The following is a 17,326-nucleotide window of genomic DNA, read 5'->3' as shown; positions in this document are numbered from 1 at the left end:
AGGAGTGTGGCTTAGGGAAGCTAACTGAGCCCGACTGAAGGGCTCCTGTTAGGCTGACAAATCAAGTTTGAGAAAGCTGTAACAAAACATCTTACTCTGTACTAGTCTAAGTACCTAAAACCTCTCAGGAGAGGTTCTCTATTTTGCTAGATGTTTTTTGTAAATAAAAATATTACTAGAGCGTTAATGAAGAGTACTAACACCAATTTCCTTGCCGAATTCCAGCTTTGATAACTTTCTGCCTTTAAAAAACATAACTTCCATTTTATTCCACTGAATAAGGTAGCGCTCACTTCTGCTTTTAACTTGCTGTTTACATCGCCGTGAAAAAGGTGCCGCGAAAAAGGTGCCGCCAGCCATCCCCGGGGTGCGTGCATCTCACCGATGGACGGTGCAGTCCCTATGAGCGGCTTCCCTGCCCTTTCACTGAAGGCTGTAATTCCTTTCCTATTACTGTCCGTCAGCAGCATACCGATTTGAAAAAGCTCCTTTTCTCCCCCACATACTGGTTTCCACCCTATCAGAGGTTATTCCCTCTTAACTGCAAGAATTCAGCCATTTGTATGACTGTGTTTTTAAGCAGAGAAGTAAATGCTCCGGCATAAACAAAATCTGTTGGCAGAAATTCCTCTTTTGTATCTGTTGCCAGTGGCACAGTAGTGAGGAACCATGCCCTAAATTAGAATTTTATGAAATCCCTACGAAAATGCAACTGCAATAACCACGTTAACATGAAATATGCTTTAAGAGACAGCATACGTCGATTGGACTGGCGTTAAACTGAACGTGTCCAATTTTGTCATGTGCTGATACTTGAGTATGGTTGGGCCCCTCTTAAAAGATGCTACAAAGCTGACGGTGGTATGTTCCCGTTAATCTATAGGATGCCGTGTGTAAGCGGTTCAGCATCATGTGCAATACCTTACTCACAGCACTGCTTTGAAATCCCTTGCAGAAGAGAAAGAATTTGGATTGCTGCCCTCTTATCGGCTGGATAAACAATGTTGGAATACAGACTTCGTTGTATTCTGCTGAAAACCCGCGACTTGCTGTACTTTTTGTTATATTAAGAATTCACATCTTAAATGTAGAAGACCGCAGGGTCATTGGACAATTGATGAATGGTGGCCTCCAAATATCGGAGTATGAAAGCTGAGCAATTAAGAGAGGATTTTTTTTTTTTTTTAACCAGACTATTTATAACTTTTTGGGCTGTGTTCAATTTGGATGTTACTAATTTGGGAAACGTGAGAAAAGGAGTTTTTTCTGAAAGACTCAGTAATTATCTTTCATTGGGATCTAGAGTGTTAAAGTTCAAATTCAACAGTTGTAAGACAACTTGGAAATCTTCTTAAAGAAAACAATATCTAAAGCTAAACCAGAAATTGCTCATATTTTTTCAAGAGGAGTCCAATTAAAAAAATATTTTTATAAATGAAAAACTTTTTGCACATTCTTTATACATCATAAAGGAAAAAGAAGGGCACAATCCTAAATTAAAAAGGGACTATCCTTTGCAGGATTGCTTGGTCTACCCCAGGATTTGGGGCAAGAGTTTGTCTGTTGTTGTTGTTATGTTCTATTAACCTAAAGCTGAAACACAAAGCCTTAAGCAAACTAATAGAGCATTCACTTGTGGCTAAACTGCTATGTACGCTGAGTCAGTAGAGAGTATATAAATTCATTTAGCAGTACTTTGTAATGCTATATTGCCCGATCCCTTTTTTGTTTCCTTTGACTGCCATCAGAAGCATCGGTATTTTCCAGAAGAGACAGCAAACAAATGGAGACAAAGAGTTAAGACAGTCATGGCTGGGGTGAAATTGGTTCTTTTTATTCAAACTTATGAAGAAACTCAAATTATGAGTAATTATGGAAGACACAAATCAATTTGTTTTTGGCTGTTGAACCTTTGTTTAATACTCACATTCAGTTCTGGGTTTCTTCCCCCTCCTTCCCTTGTTTCTTCAGCACTCTTTGGGACACTGTTCCTATGCACTGGGAATGGCACTGCATGGCTAATCTTAGATTTACCATCCGGGCCTGATGTTACGTTTTGCAGTGGAGCATGGGCCATGTGTTGAAAGAGTTGCTTGCACTTCCCTGAGACAACGTGCATGTAATGAAAATACAATTTGAGTAGTATTTTTATGTTCGTTATAACGTGTGCGTCATCTTCTGTAATGTTCCTTTTGTTGTTTATTTTCTGGTGTTTAGAAACAATTCCCGGCATCAGAGCGTATGAAGGACACTAGATGAGCAATACTGTTTGAAATGAAATTTTCATAGCCAAATTCAGGCAGTGGCTGGTTGACTGGATTTAGGGTATCCTATAAAGAGTCATTAGACATGCGCATCTTAACTCCGATTGGCGTGGTCCATTGAATACCACGTGGATAGTCAGGTAGTTAAAAATCACTCAGAGTGAAGCAATTTCAAGTCTTATCACACACCGAAACAAGATCTTCCCTGTCAACTGTGCGTTCATCTTGGAGTTACTCAGTAGCACGCTTAATCGGTATTTCAGTGGAACCAGTTGTGCAACTGCAAAGCTGCAAATCTTAACTGGGGCGGGAGACAGGAAGAAGGAGAATTTTCCTAGGGAAAGCAAAAGAAAATATTTAACAGTAAGAGAGATCTTACTTCATGGTTTATGACAGCCTATTTGCGTGTTTCCTTCAAAAAGTATACAGAAAAATCTGGTTTATTTATACTTGCAGTGCAAGCGCTTGACCAATTTGAACCTAGATACGGAGTAAACAGTTTGCCTGTGTGGAATTGTAACTGTAAACACTGTCTCTTTGCATCTTCTAACTGGTTGTGTATTTGCTAGCTTTTTTCCCCCCCTCTCTGTTTTTGTCACATGCAAAATCACACGCTCCATCTTTATTAAATGTACCCTTTTTTCTCCCCAAATTTTAGACAGATAAAGAAAAGCTGACGTGGAAGGATCGTTTTCCAGCCTATTTAACCAATTTTGTTGGCATTATCTTCATGGTAAGCCTCACCCGGCAAAACCTGAAATTTATCTTACCGAGTCATTGTATAGAACAGAAGTGATGGAAATGTTAGTGAAACCGTGACAGACTTTATCAGATCGACGTGGTTCACAGTGGCTTTTTCCCAGTTAAAAAAATTAAAGCATTTTATTGTTTTATAATCTAAGATCTTTTCAAGAGCTTGAATTTCTACTTTGCCATCTCTTTCCAATAAAGAAATGAGAATACCTACATAGGGTAGGGGAAAAATGAGGGCATGGAAATGGAAATTACCACCACCATTGACGGGATGAAACTTAAAAAGTAGAGAGAGTCCTCTCAGAAAGTAGTCAGGAAGTAGAGAAGGGCCTCATTTTTATACCAGACTTCTTTGAAAGAAATTATGTGGCCAATTGCAATCCTTATTGCAAGGATTTCTAATAAATCAGTCAAATTTGGGGTTATACCGTATAACAGGAGAATTGCAAACAGAACACTTAATTCAAGAAAAAGGTAAAATAATGACGAGAACAGCCTTTTTCCATTTGCTGATAAAGCATCAGCATTTAAAACACATTTTGAAGGAAATAATAATAATTCAAGACATGGAACAGATTGGCAGATGGATAAAAAAGCTTAACTCCTTTCCAAAGGTAGAATACGCCAGACTAACTCATTTGGTTTTTTGGGATAGGGATTCTGTTTTCGGGGTGGTTTTTTTAATATTTGTGTTTTCGGAGAATGGAAGTACAGTAAACCTGATCTTCCCAGCTGAAGAATCGGTACCTTATAAGAATTATTCCTCTATTTAAGCAATGAAAAATTGAGGAAGATTTTGTGCACCTTTACGTTGCCAGGTAGTGCATTGATTTAATCGGATTTAATTTCAGTTTGGGATTATGACAGCATAGTGAGCCTGAGTAGGGTATTCGAAGGCTTGTGCGCAGCCTTAAGCTGAAATACTCCATCCACTCTGCATCAGTCCTGCCTTCTTTTATAATAAAGCAAATACCATGTGTATATGCTGTTGTTGTTAGGGCTGAAAGGAAGCCCACTAATACTTTAAAATACTTTCAATATAAGCAAGTAGTTTACATTTAGGTGCCTTTAAAAAAAAGCCTTCTGCATGTGATTGTGGCATCATTGTATCAATTTTTTCATGTGATGAGCAAATCACTAGCAAAAGAGGATCTTTTCCCCCAGTTCATCAAAGTGATTGGGAGCCTTAATGCAGAATTGGGTGGACTTGGGATGTGGCCCAGAGATCCCATTTTTAAGGTCATTGCTAAGTCCCAAGCAAAGTATCTATAGTTAAGTCTTTCAGAAGAGGCTGTGCTATTCTGACTTGCAGGTTGGGCTGACGTTCGCGATAGTGTTCGGAGTCATCATATACAGGATCTCGACTGCAGCGGCGCTGGCAATCAGTTCAACTCCCTCAGGCCGGTCAAGCGTTAGGGTCACCGTCACTGCCACCGCAGTCATTATCAATTTGGTCGTCATCATCATCCTGGATGAAGTATACGGCTGCATCGCAAGGTGGCTAACTCAGATCGGTAGGTTTAAATCCTCAACTGGCATTTGCTAGAGCGATTTTAAACGAGAGGACCCAAATGACTGGCTTTCATGATTCACTTCAAAGTGGTGAGCAAACCCAGGAAATTCAAAAGTGTGGCTAAAATTCTAACCAGCTACTTACAAATATCAAAGCGCACATGGATTTGGCTTTATTTTTAAAGTTTTTCATTCAGTAGTGGTAGTGCAAATCACTAATCCAGTTATGGGTGACGGGGATACAGCAGAAATTCCTATACCTAATCTTGAGCTTCAGTCTTCTATATCATGCAATTACTATTTTCATATTCTGCCATTTTTTAATTGGCATAAGACATGTCAAGAAATGCAAAATTGTTGAGTGCAAAAAAACACTGTAGAAAAAATTTTTTTGAATCATTTCCAAAAAGCATCAGTGATAAAAGGTCCAGAAACCTTTTCAGATAAGTTCTTGTCCATCTGCAAATGATTGTCATGGAGGTCAGCCAGATGTGGAATGAAATTGGAATTACAGTTGCAATACATCTGGATGGTGGGATCCCCAGCAGATTGACCACTGACCTCAGTGAGGCCATATTGCTTTTATATATATATATATATATATTGCTATGAATGTATACAACTTTGTTTAAAAGATGGCTGATGTTTTCCAAAGTCCACATTTATAAGATCTTGAAATGTTCCAGGTAGGATAATTTCTTAACGTTTCTTATCCATGTCACATTGGTTCCAGAGGTGCCAAAAACTGACAAGAATTTTGAAGAGCGGCTGATTTTTAAGGCTTTCCTGCTGAAATTTGTCAATGCCTACACACCCATTTTCTACGTCGCTTTCTTCAAAGGCCGGTGAGTGATGCAAAAGGCTCTTCAGGGTTTCAGCTTGTTGCTTATGATACAGCTGTAGCTGAGCTAAAACCACAGTTGGATGATAAAGTAAATCTGGTTTAAGAACTCCTCAGTATTGACCCAAAACCTCTGCAGCCCTATGGGATAAAGCAGGGACCTGGTACTCTGCCATTTCAAATTTGTTACAGCCATTTTGTTAAGATAACTTTGTACATTCAGATACAATCCCCCATCAGGCTATTTACTGTTGTCTGTTTACCACTCTTAACTTTATATCATAGCAAGTATCATCTCTCTTCTTGCAACCAGCATGAAAGCACAAGGCTAAAGTAAATACTCCGTGTGGCATCTTCTGGCTAATGCAACAGGAATGAGGATTACCTTAGAGGATTTCTGCCAAGATGTGCCTGTAATATTGTAGGACACAAGACTTGCAGTTTTACTGAGTTGTTTACTCAGTAAACAGGACTTACTCTTTAAAAAAACCCAAAAGATAATTATTCTCATTCACTTTTTCAGGACTAAATGTTAGGTGGTGCCACTCAAAGGCATAGAGTTTGACATAAGTGACTTTAGGAATCAAATATAAAAAGTATAAAATACATGTGACGTTTATATTTCTAACCGTTGTGCCCTAGATTTGTTGGACGTCCAGGAGACTATGTCTACATTTTCCATTCTTTCCGAATGGAAGAGGTAATGGCATTTTCACCCTGTCTGTGATCGTGTTGGGCGGGAGCACCATCTGCCCCTGCCCCAGGGATGCAGAAGATGTTCTGACTGATGTTTCCTCTGTCCACCCTAGTGTGCTCCAGGCGGTTGCCTAATGGAGTTGTGTATCCAGCTTAGTATTATCATGTTGGGCAAGCAGCTGATTCAGAACAATTTATTTGAGATTGGCATCCCGTAAGTAGTGACTTTTGGTTTTTGTTTTGTTTTTTTAAACACATGGTTTTTACGATGCATCCAATACACTCTGTGTCCACCGCCCCTTGACGTGAACATGGTTCATAAGCTACCTGCAAGATTTCTGCAGTAAGCCTGTGTCTGCTGTATTGCAAATAACTGCATCCCATCTGCAACTGCTTCCAGCAATGCAGACGTCTTTGAAAAGTGTTAGGCAACCTATTGCTTTCCTACCAGTTAGCAAGAGGTGTAATACTGAACATGTGATTCAAGTGATCGTGCCCCTGTGCTCGGCGCTGGTGAGGCCGCACCTCGAATCCTGTGTTCAGTTTTGGGCCCCTCACTACCAGAAGGACATTGAGGTGCTGGAGCGTGTCCAGAGAAGGGTGACAAAGCTGTTGAGGGGTCTGGAGCACAAGTCTGATGAGGAGCGGCTGAGGGAACTGGGGTTGTTCAGTCTGGAGAAGAGGAGGCTGAGGGGAGACCTCATCGCTCTCTCCAACTACCTGAAAGGGGGTTGTGGGGAGGTGGGTGTTGGTCTCTTCTCCCAAGTGACGAGTGACAGGACAAGAGGAAATGGCCTCAAGTTGCGCCAGGGGAGGTTCAGGCTGGATATTAGGAAAAATTTCTTTACCAAGAGAGTGGTGAAGCACTGGAAGAGGCTGCCCAGGGAGGTGGCGGAGTCACCATCACTGGAGGCGTTCAAAAAACATGTAGACGTGGCACTGCGGGACATGGTTTAGTGGGCATGGGGGGGCTGGGTTGATGGTTGGACTTGGGGATCTTACAGGTCTTTTCCAACCTTAATGATTCCGTGATTCTGAATTATAACTGTGTTTCAATACCTGTATGTGCTAATCCCTGATACTTTTAGCATATTGTGGCTCTTGCACAGTTTTTATGAAGATAGGAATGGAGCTTATTGTGTCTGTTAATGTAAAATAACTGAAAAATGGGCACTGTGACTGGAATGGCATGCTAACTGAATCATTTTCATTTCCCCCAGAAAAATGAAAAAATTTATACGATACATGAAATTAAAGCGTCGGCGTTCTTTAGACCATGAAGAGCACATGAAAAAAAAGCAGCGTTATGAAGTGGACTATAACCTGGAGCCTTTCGCTGGCCTGACCCCTGAATATATGGAAATGAGTGAGTGAGGAAAGAAGGCAATTTAAACCATAATTATTCTGACTAAGTGGGATGGAGAGCTGAGGTTTTTGAACTGTAGATTCTGTGAATATAAGGCGTAACTTAATCATTGAAGTGTATAGTCTTGGACTGTAGCATGTTTCAGCCGACCACTGGCTACTTCAGGGATGAATTGTGCTCTCTGCTGTTCATGAGCCCTTACTTTAGCACTATATTTTAGATATTTTCACTCAAGCTATGTGACATGTCACTGTCAAGTTTCAAATGCAAATGATTAAATGGCATAATCTTGAGATTGTGAGGCATATTTTATCATCAGTTGCACCCTACATTGGAAGTAAATTACTTAATTCAGATTTGGTAATTTCCACTGTGTATTCTCACACCAGATTCTTTCTTTTTTCTCAAATCTGGACTAAATCTTCTGAGAGAGATACGTGCCTATAGACCAGGTTGTACATAACAGATCACATATAATATTTTTTTTCAAGTAATGTATTATGTTGAGTGAGTGATATGGAAATTAAGCACTGGATATCAGCTCTACATTGCTGTGGCTGCACAACTGCATTTCTTCTCCTACTTTCAATCTTGGAAAGGCTGAGAACTGTTCAACGTAACGCTGTTTGCTACAGTACCAGACATTCCTGAAGGATCTGTCTTAAAAAAGCAACTTTATTTAGCATTTTAAGGAGTGACTAGGCAAAAATAGTGGTAAAGGATACTGAAGTATACTAATACCCAAAATTGGCATGCCCAGTAAATGCAAAGGCAAATTAGAATATCTGATGACCTTGATGCTCAGAGTAGTTGAAACAGATTGAAATTTAATGGTACAAACCACAAGGTCATGCTGTCAGTACCTAAAAATAAGAAAAGATGCAGTTAGTGAGATCTGTGTTTGGAAGTAATAGAGGAAGAGAAAGATGGGGGGGCTAACGGTACCAGGATGGGAATGACATCGATGTGATGTCCTCATCAAACAAAAGCAAATATAATCCCAGGTTGTAGGAAGCAAGTTATTCCCTGTAAAGGCGGAGAATCAGTCATGTCCTTTTCGAAGCCCGTAAGTTTCTATTCTTCAGAAGAGAAACCTTCTAGTGGGATTAGTGAGGGCTAAAAACCTGCCGGGTGGAGCACGGCAAGTTTATGTAGAGCTAACATGGTCGCTGCCGTAATCCCACTCCTTCAGATCACTCCTGTGCCAGCCTCGCCCACAGCAAAATTGTTTTAGGAGCTTCCCCATCCTTCTGGTTACTTTGCCTTGCCTTTTGCAAGAGGGGCAACTGGCCCTTCAGTGCCCGAATGGAGCAGCAGTCAGGCAAACCGTGCCTGACACAGAAAATGTGGTTTAGCTTCCCAGCAAGTGTCGTCTTGTTGAAGTTTGGGGGGATGGCACTGACGTGATGATGCATGCATTCGATAAATACTGACCATATCCACTGAAATGGTTGTTTTTTCTTTTCAGTTATTCAGTTTGGGTTTGTAACTTTGTTCGTTGCATCCTTCCCGCTGGCGCCTTTGTTTGCTTTGTTGAACAACATCATTGAAATTCGTCTAGATGCAAAAAAGTTCGTTACTGAGCTGAGGAGACCGGTAGCAGTCAGAGCAAAGGATATAGGTAAGTGCACATTGCTATTGTTATCCCTGTTTGTTTATTCCTGGATTGATGGCAGGATATTATTACGCTGAGTTAGTTTCATTAACAGGAAGATATTTATAGGAAAATTCAAAACATTAGACTGTGGCTTAACTGTGAATTGTCATAACTTATTGAGGCTTTACTTTTAAAATAGAAAGACCGGAGCTTTAAATTCAGATTAATATTTTATTAAGTAAACGGTATCACTTTTCAAATCAAAATGATCAATACAATAGCGAATCTCTAGCATGGTTCTGCACATCGACAGTTCTTCCTGGCAATGCAGTTTTCTTGCAGAAGCAAAGATTTCTGCATTTAGTAACTCTGGACTGGGCTGGAGAAATACACTTGGAATGAGAGGAGACTCAAAAGTCTGTGGGTAAATGTATCCCTTTGTCCCCACTCAGCATGAATGTCGGAAGGGTGAAGCTTGAAAGTTGCAGTGAATCCAGCTGGAGCTGGGCTCTGCTGTTGCACGGTGAGAACAGACCAGTCCTCCCCTTACTGTGAGGGGCTAACAGCTATGGGTATCCGTAATGAGGAAGCTATTTCTCCCAAACGTTGGTTACTTACGAGTAACAAGGTCATTAAAATAATTGTTCGTATTATGGAGCCAGTCATCAAGAGCAGAGAAGTTTATGATCTGCTACCAAACTCAGTGTTCATTCTGGTATTGTGCAAGCAGAGATTTTCCTTGGGCTCATCCTTGTGTCTGAGGATCATCCTAAAGCTGAAGAACACATCGTGTTTTGTCTTGCTATTGCTTTACCACGACGCTGCTTTTGGGGTGCTTTGTGGCTGGCTCATTTGATGCTGTGGGCCAAGGTTGCTGGTGGAGATGTTGGGGGTGTGTGTTGGTTTTTTGGTTGGGTTTTTGGGTTTTTGGGGTTTTTTAGTTTTGTTTTTGAGAGGGTGTTAATTGCAATTTGTTGCAATTCAGTCCCACTCTTCTGGGTGAAAGAACCCTATTTCTTTCAGAGACATCCCAAAGTCAGGACTGCGAGATGGCCCCAGACAAACCAGACAGATTTTTAGGGCAGGCATCAGTAGAATCAGGAAAGGGAGAAGGTCCCACCTGCTAAAGGCAGTGGGTAACCACTGGCAGCAAAGAGAGATCTATCTCTACTTCCACTGATACTGTAACATCTATTCCTGAAGTTCAGTTCTGTACTCTGTCCCGGCTGACTTGTGTATGCTGTGCCAGAAGACCAAAGCTATATGAAGTATGATTAGTTACCAAGCAAAGGATTTGGCCAGGCTGGAGGAGTCTTCCAGGGATGTCACCCTGTGTAAAGCCTCCCGCATCTTCCTTCCTCTTCAGACCCCGAATAGCAGAGTGGCTCATCAGGGCTGTAACCACGCGGATCTGGTAGCAGCCCTGGATTTTTCCAGCAAGACTGAATCTTACAGCTTGAGTACTTCAACTAAGGAGACATTTCCAAGCTGTCCCTAATGACCAGGAGAGGCCGGGCACGGGGGTGCACGGCCACGTACGCTAAACCAGCGCTTTATGCAGACTTCGGAGAAGCCCTTCCATAGGGATGGGCGCTGGAGAAGGGGAAGGGGCAGAGCTGTGGGACTTCATGCATCATCCTCAGACTAAATCCAGAAGGGTTGAACCTGAGGCAGTATGGGGTTGGTCGATATTACATTTTGTACGCACAGAGCCCATGCTGAGGAAACCCGTATCTATGTGGTTTCCAGATGCAAATGGAAAAATCCCATCGAGTGGCTCCACTGGAGCTTTGCTTTCTCAAAACTGAGGTAGGATAAATAGTGATGAGAAGGTGTAGAAAGAGATTCAGATCCTTAAAACTGGTAGACTAGTATGTTCTGCACCACGTGTGGGGAGGTTCCAGCTCTCTCTCTGTAGCTTTGTTTTTTCTCCTCGAGCATTTGAGAAGTTTGAATGAAATTTCATGATGTTTTTCTTTTCTGCCTATGCTGGCATTCTTCTGTCTCACATTTCCCCTCCTCTTCCTCAAAGAAGCTTTTAGCTTAAAACCTCAAAAAAATAGGTTCCTAAACAAAGCTTTGGAAGACAGAATTGGGCTCCCTTTGCTTAAAGGTCATTAAATTAATCTCTTATAATTTGTTCTTTTTTTATTTAAAATATAACTCTAGTTCGGCACAGTCATAAGTACTCCTAACACTGGTAACTAAAAATGTAATTTATCGACTGGAACAGCATTTACATGTTTGTCTCCTTCCTAGGAATCTGGTATAATATCCTCAGAGGTATTGGAAAGCTTGCTGTCATAATAAATGTAAGTAATTCGGCATGAATAAAATGTTAATTCAATAGGCTGGCTTTTCCATTCTGCTCCATTGGTTTTATTTCAGCATAAATCCGTTAAAATCAAGTGAAAGTATATGATTTAGAAATTTTCTGAAATATTAGAGAATCGGATGTAGTATTTATTTTAAAGTTGTGATAGTAGTGGCAATAATATAAAATAGTAAGTAGTCGTTGCAGTTTTTTTCCAGAATGTTTTCATAAAACAGTTTTGCCCTTCATACAAGACCACAGCTGCCTACTTTTGCTCTTTTGAAATGCTGTCACTATGATGATGTATTTTTTAATTTCAATGCTAAAACCTATTTAGGGTCAGGTGGTCAACTGGCTGTGAATCAGTTCAGCTCATCAGAGCGCAGTGTCCCTCCATTGAAAACCTGGCCTCAAACTGAGTTGCTCTCACTCAGATCGCTCCAAAATCCATGAAAATATTTTTGTTTACTTCAATAGTGAACATCCCAGCCCTTAGAAAACTTTGGCACGCCTTAATATATTCATTTATGTACTTATCTAATATTCTATATGAATAGACAACCACAATGATGATGTTCATTGCACCCCACCTGGTGAAAGATTAAAAAAAAAGCTGAAAACATGTTTGCAATGCAGCAAAACAGGGGCTGTGTAGGGCTTACGGCCATGTGTCCGTGGGCCCTCTCGGTTTTTCACCGTTATCCAGACTGGAAATCCCTTTGCTTTGCCCACAGGTGTCTGTTGTGCTATGGCCAAACCATTCTTTGGTTATTTGGTATGCTGCCTTAATTTGTCTTTACCATTTCTCCTCTTTTCCTTTGGCAATAATGTCTCTATTTTTTTCTGTTTTCTTCCACGTAGTTTCTCTTCGTCATTATCCAGTGTTATTTTTCCCTTTGTGATCTATGTACTGCCCCTCTTTATCACAAAATAAGTAAAACATTTTGTACTGTGTTTGTTCCACATGTACATGAGATTTCTGCCAGTGAGAATGTTTCATAATAATGATAAATGAGAAAGGCTAAAGTTATGAAGAACTCAGCCGAATTGGCTGTCTTGCATTTTCTGTATGACATTTTCAGAAAACCTTTTTAAATAACCAAATAAAATGCAATTTTTGGGACCATAAAAATGAAACTGGGCTCAGTCTGCTCATCCTTTTATCTTGATGGAGTTAAAAACCACATACAATTAATGGCCTTTTGCAATGCAATGAGACTTTAAAGAGTCAATTCACTGTCAGTTGTTTGCAGAACAGAAAAGTACTTGGAAATCCATCAGTCAGACCTTACAAAATGCATCAGGGACAAGCTGTGACTGGGGCACGGGGAAGCAGCACTGTGTTTTGCTTTCCTCTGGCACTGGGGGGTACGGCTGCTTCATTCTCTGGGGAGTTCAAGTTGTTATCCACGTAGAAATCTCAGTCGGCGTGGAACTACTCCATCTAATATCCTGCAACTTGGAAGAATAAGCAGTAAACACTACCTTGTCGCAGCAGGGGATACTCCATTTTTAGGGCCGCATGGGCTGCAGTCTCCCCCCTTGTTTTCTGAAGCAGTCCCTGAGTTGCGTGAGTTGTTCGGGCAAGACATGCTCGAGTATTTTATTAACTTAACCACTGCCTCAATATTGCGCTCACTCTTTACTCTTATGGCTTAGGCATTTGTGATCTCATTCACATCCGACTTCATTCCACGCCTCGTGTACCTGTATATGTACAGTGAGAATGGCACCATGCATGGCTTCGTGAACCATACACTATCCTCTTTTAATGTCAGCGATTTTCAAGCAGGAACAGCTCCCAACGACCCCATGGATCTTGGCTACGAGGTTCAGATATGCAGGTACTCTCTTGAATGATAACTAATTTTAAGTATTTTCACAGCTGACTAAGAGTGTGACAATTTTTTACATTCCTGGGGGAGGTCCCTCGTATTTTCAATACCTTTTTAGCACCTTGGTAGCCTTTTATAGCAGATGGATCCATTGCCTTGAATGTCTTGGCTTACATATCAAGCAACCACAACACCTGAATATGAAGTACTGCTTACTTTGGGAAACAGAGGTTAGCTTTGCTAAAGTCAGTGTTTGTCCATGCAAAGGTTTTTATTATTATATATTCCCTTTTTTAGGAAAGGAGATAAATAATGATAAACAGCACAATGATGCTTTAAGGGAACAAAATGATGTTACTCTGATGTCATGTCGTTGTACCACATGCTACTGATACAATGACCATGACTTCACAGTACACCTCTCTTTTTTTGTCCAGATTCTGTAGCAATTTCTGATGCGAGTAATAGCATCCTTTTCTGCACCGGAACTTAAGACCCACTTAAAGTGTCATCGTGCAGGAAATCTGCATGCCTGTAACAATTTCTACATATTATTTTCATTTTTAAAGGAAAAATATTGTTGCATATTTCAGCTTACGAAGCAATCTAGGTCAGTGCTGAACTGCATGCTTTGCCTAGGCTTCCTTAGATATCCATCATCTTCAAAACAAATATCTTAACGCTTAGAATCGGGGACCAAAGCCAAATATAACAGTGAAAGCACTTCGAACAGCAAAACTGAAAGGGGGCAATGGGGGTAAGAGGGGGGAGAGGAGAACAAGGAAGAAAGCAACATTCCAGGGGAGAAAAAAAAGAAAGATGACTTTGGTATACACATACTAAAAAATTACACAAACTGACCAGGAAAAAAACCCACCTTTATAATCCTATTATTTTTTAATTTATATTCTTTATAAATTTGAATAGTGCAAGTTAATCTGCTGAAATGACTGCTAAACAGAAAAATCACTCTGAGACGAAAGGAAAAAACAACCAAAATTACATATGTATTAGCTTTGCTTGCTTTTACTTTCTCCTGGTTTCCTTCTGGTCATCTCTGAGCACAGGATAAATGAGGTTGGCAAACATGTTTTTAGCACAGAACTTACAGAACAGAAGTGTTAGTGTCGTGCTCCATTGCAAAAATACCAGGTTTATTCGCTTTCTAGTCCTAGCCTCTTTCTTCTTCCCATCCCATCATTTCTTCCATATTCCAGGGATTTTTAAATCATTTGAAAATATGGAGCCCTAATTCTTTCAAAATATTGACAGGATGCTGTGGGTTTAAATTTAATATATTTTTCTTGGTCCCATTTCTAATGAGTGATTGTTGATTAGCTCGTAGATTTTCTGCAAGCCACAGCTAGCACAAAATTCTCACCTTCTCTCTATACGGCAAAATTTAGCTGTGACCTTTTGCTAATCATGAACAAGGAGAACACCACGTAGCATAACATACTGTATGGATCTGATATCAGTATTTTTGTCTTTAAAATTAGTCTGAAGGGGATATGTTGTGGTTTTTTTACCAACCTTAAAAGAAAATAAATTATCTGAGCTGTGTAGTTTACCATCTTTATGCAGAATTGGTATTATTTGTACTAATCAGAGGGCATTAAGATTGAAGACCTTTGATTTTGAGTAAAACTTGAAGGCCTTTGGGAGGCTTTCAGCTCTGTGATGTTTCTGAGAGGTTAATACAGCATCATGCTGTAATAGTGAACTTGCTTTTAGACGGTTCAATTTACTGTTCGACTGTTGGGTATTGATTCCTCATGGTGCTAAATTTCTGAATTACATCACTGATGTACTGAGTCTTGTTTTGCAGATACAAAGATTATCGAGAACCCCCCTGGTCCGAAAACAAATATGATATTTCAAAGGATTTCTGGGCTGTCCTAGCAGCAAGATTAGCATTTGTGATAGTTTTCCAGGTAGGTTATACTGCAGGCACTTTTTATATGAGAAAGAATAAGAGTTACCATATTTCTTCAGCTACATAAGGCAAGCCACCTTTGGAAACAAGTTATTAGCCAAAGAAAATACCTTCTTAGCTGTTTCATGGAAAACCAAAGGAATTTGCCCATCCTCATTCACCCTCTTCCTCCCACCCACCCAGGCCCAGATATATACTCAGTGGAAAAATTCATCCCCAGGGATTCCCTAAACTGGTTTGATGCAGAAGCAACTCGATGACCTTAGTGAGCAGCAAAGCACAAGGCTGATACTAGTTAGGTCCCACCAATTTCTCCAGCAGGACATCAAGAAATTCACTGAAGCAGCATAAATTTCATCCAAACTCATTTCTAGACCTAGCCAAGAAATGAAATTTCCAAAATTTCCCAGTTAGAGTTTATCTCGCATCTGAACAAGAAGGCAAAAATCTTGTAATTTTTCACTAAATGACGTTATTCGATCACAACAATGAGGCTGGTTATTGTGACACAAATGTTTTAAGTCTGCCTTATCTAAACAACTTGCTTCAAAAGATTTATTCCTTTTTTTTTTTTTTGGACAAAATATGTATCTTTTTGTGAAACACCTCCCTTTCATTGAATCAAAGATTTTAAATCAAAAATATTTCATTGGAATGTATTTTACCTCTTCCTATTTGCTTCTGCCTTTCTGATCTAAAACTTGTACGCCATTTATCAATGACGGTATTTCCTTTGGATTTCTAAGGGACTGTGACAGTATTTGTACATAAATCATAGGGATCTGGGCCTGCCATTTTTCTCTACTTCCAGCATAAACAAGAAGTTGAGGTGAATTTGGCTCAGTATCAGGCTTGCGACCTGCTGTTGAGCCCAACTGAAATACTGTCCTTTCTTCATTCTTCATTCTTCCTTCCTACGGTCATCCTTTCATTTCACCTTGCTGACATTTTCTCACAATTTCATTTTCAGAACTTGGTCATGTTTATGAGTGATTTTGTTGACTGGATTATCCCAGACATTCCCAAGGACATTAGTCAGCAGATTCATAAAGAGAAAGTTCTCATGGTGGAGGTCTTCATGAGAGAAGAGCAAGGAAAGCTGCAAATGCTAGAAACCTGGAAAGACAAGGACAAGAAAAAAGGTGAAAACTGTAACAATCACAGCCCCAGACTCTCCAGGAGCCATAGCGGGAGCTTGTCCTCCTGCCATTCATATCCTCTTGACGTATAGAAGAGGAGGGAGTTGAGTATGTCGGGGCATTCCACTGATACACAAGCCATCGCGTAAAAGGCAGGACTCGATTAATGGACAACCTGGTGCATGTTGAAGGATGTGCTGCCATTTTGCTCCCATCTTTGTGAGAAATGCTCTTCTTACAAATATGGAGGACCACATTCTATTTCTGATAATGTTGTTTTTTCTTTTGCACAAGCAGTAATGCAGGGAATTTTTATATTTCATCGGTAGATTACACTATTGACGTTGGTGTGCATTAATAAATGCAGGTACTTAGTACGTCTTCATAGAGATATTCTCTGAGAATTTGACCTTAACCTATTAATTAACTAACTAAATAAAGCTAAATTTTAAGTAATAATAATACTACTAATTTAAAGTATTTTTGGAACCCCAGGCTTGAAGGTCCATGGGGGAACTCCATAAAGTATATGCAAAACCACCTTTAGAGTGTGCCCTAGTACTCCTTTTGGCAGGAGAGAAACCCCGGAAAGCCTACCAGACTGACCAGCTTTCCAAGACAGGGTTTAGCTCTGCTGGCAGACATCTGGGTTTGAACCTGCAGGTCTGAAACAAGCAGAGCTCCGGCTGAGCTTCAGAGTCACACAGGGGCGTGGGGCACTTGTGGCAACCTGCTGTGTACCCGAGACCTTCACCGGGGCACTGCTCTCTTCAGAAACATCAGAAAAGGGCATCTGGAAAAGTTCTTTTTTGCCAATGAACGACTGATGTGGATGAAGCTACCTCAGTGCCCCAGGCTGCATCAGCTGTGTTTGAGCAGTCCCCCAGCGGCTCCTCGCTCATGGCCAGGCAGCAGCAGCACAATTTCGGAGATCCTCCCAGCAGGTAGATGATCACAGAGCATTTTGTTAAATGCCCTGAATTAACGAGCACACATAGAGCTACAGTGACTCACGCTGCCCTGCCTAGTACTCGGACACTGTTGTTGCTGAGGAAATTCCCTTTTTCCCCTTG

At 40.5% G+C, this 17,326-nt stretch overlaps 1 protein-coding gene across 7 annotated transcripts in view; it reads left to right on the top strand.

The window, feature by feature from the left end:
- The window catches only part of ANO1 (anoctamin 1), a 46,997-nt gene extending 30,652 nt beyond the window's left edge, over window positions 1-16,345 (top strand). For 4 of the 7 annotated variants that reach the window (XM_059825735.1, XM_059825741.1, XM_059825739.1 and 1 more), the window contains 11 exons: window positions 2,923-2,997; window positions 4,330-4,531; window positions 5,263-5,374; window positions 6,013-6,070; window positions 6,180-6,280; window positions 7,287-7,432; window positions 8,901-9,053; window positions 11,289-11,341; window positions 13,003-13,187; window positions 15,007-15,112; window positions 16,085-16,345. In XM_059825735.1, coding sequence (XP_059681718.1) covers window positions 2,923-2,997; window positions 4,330-4,531; window positions 5,263-5,374; window positions 6,013-6,070; window positions 6,180-6,280; window positions 7,287-7,432; window positions 8,901-9,053; window positions 11,289-11,341; window positions 13,003-13,187; window positions 15,007-15,112; window positions 16,085-16,345 — 1,452 coding nt within the window. Of the gene's footprint in view, window positions 1-1,748; window positions 1,827-2,922; window positions 2,998-4,329; window positions 4,532-5,262; window positions 5,375-6,012; window positions 6,071-6,179; window positions 6,281-7,286; window positions 7,433-8,900; window positions 9,054-11,288; window positions 11,342-13,002; window positions 13,188-15,006; window positions 15,113-16,084 lie in introns of all 7 variants that reach the window. The other 3 variants (XM_059825736.1, XM_059825737.1, XM_059825738.1) reach the window with 2 other exon arrangements.
- Window positions 16,346-17,326: the final 981 nt, after the last annotated feature.

This window comes from Gavia stellata, chromosome 17 (assembly GCF_030936135.1).
Source record: "Gavia stellata isolate bGavSte3 chromosome 17, bGavSte3.hap2, whole genome shotgun sequence".
Lineage (NCBI taxonomy): Eukaryota > Metazoa > Chordata > Aves > Gaviiformes > Gaviidae > Gavia > Gavia stellata.
Note: the sequence above shows the minus strand (reverse complement) of the source record. Positions and strands in the feature narration are given on the sequence as shown.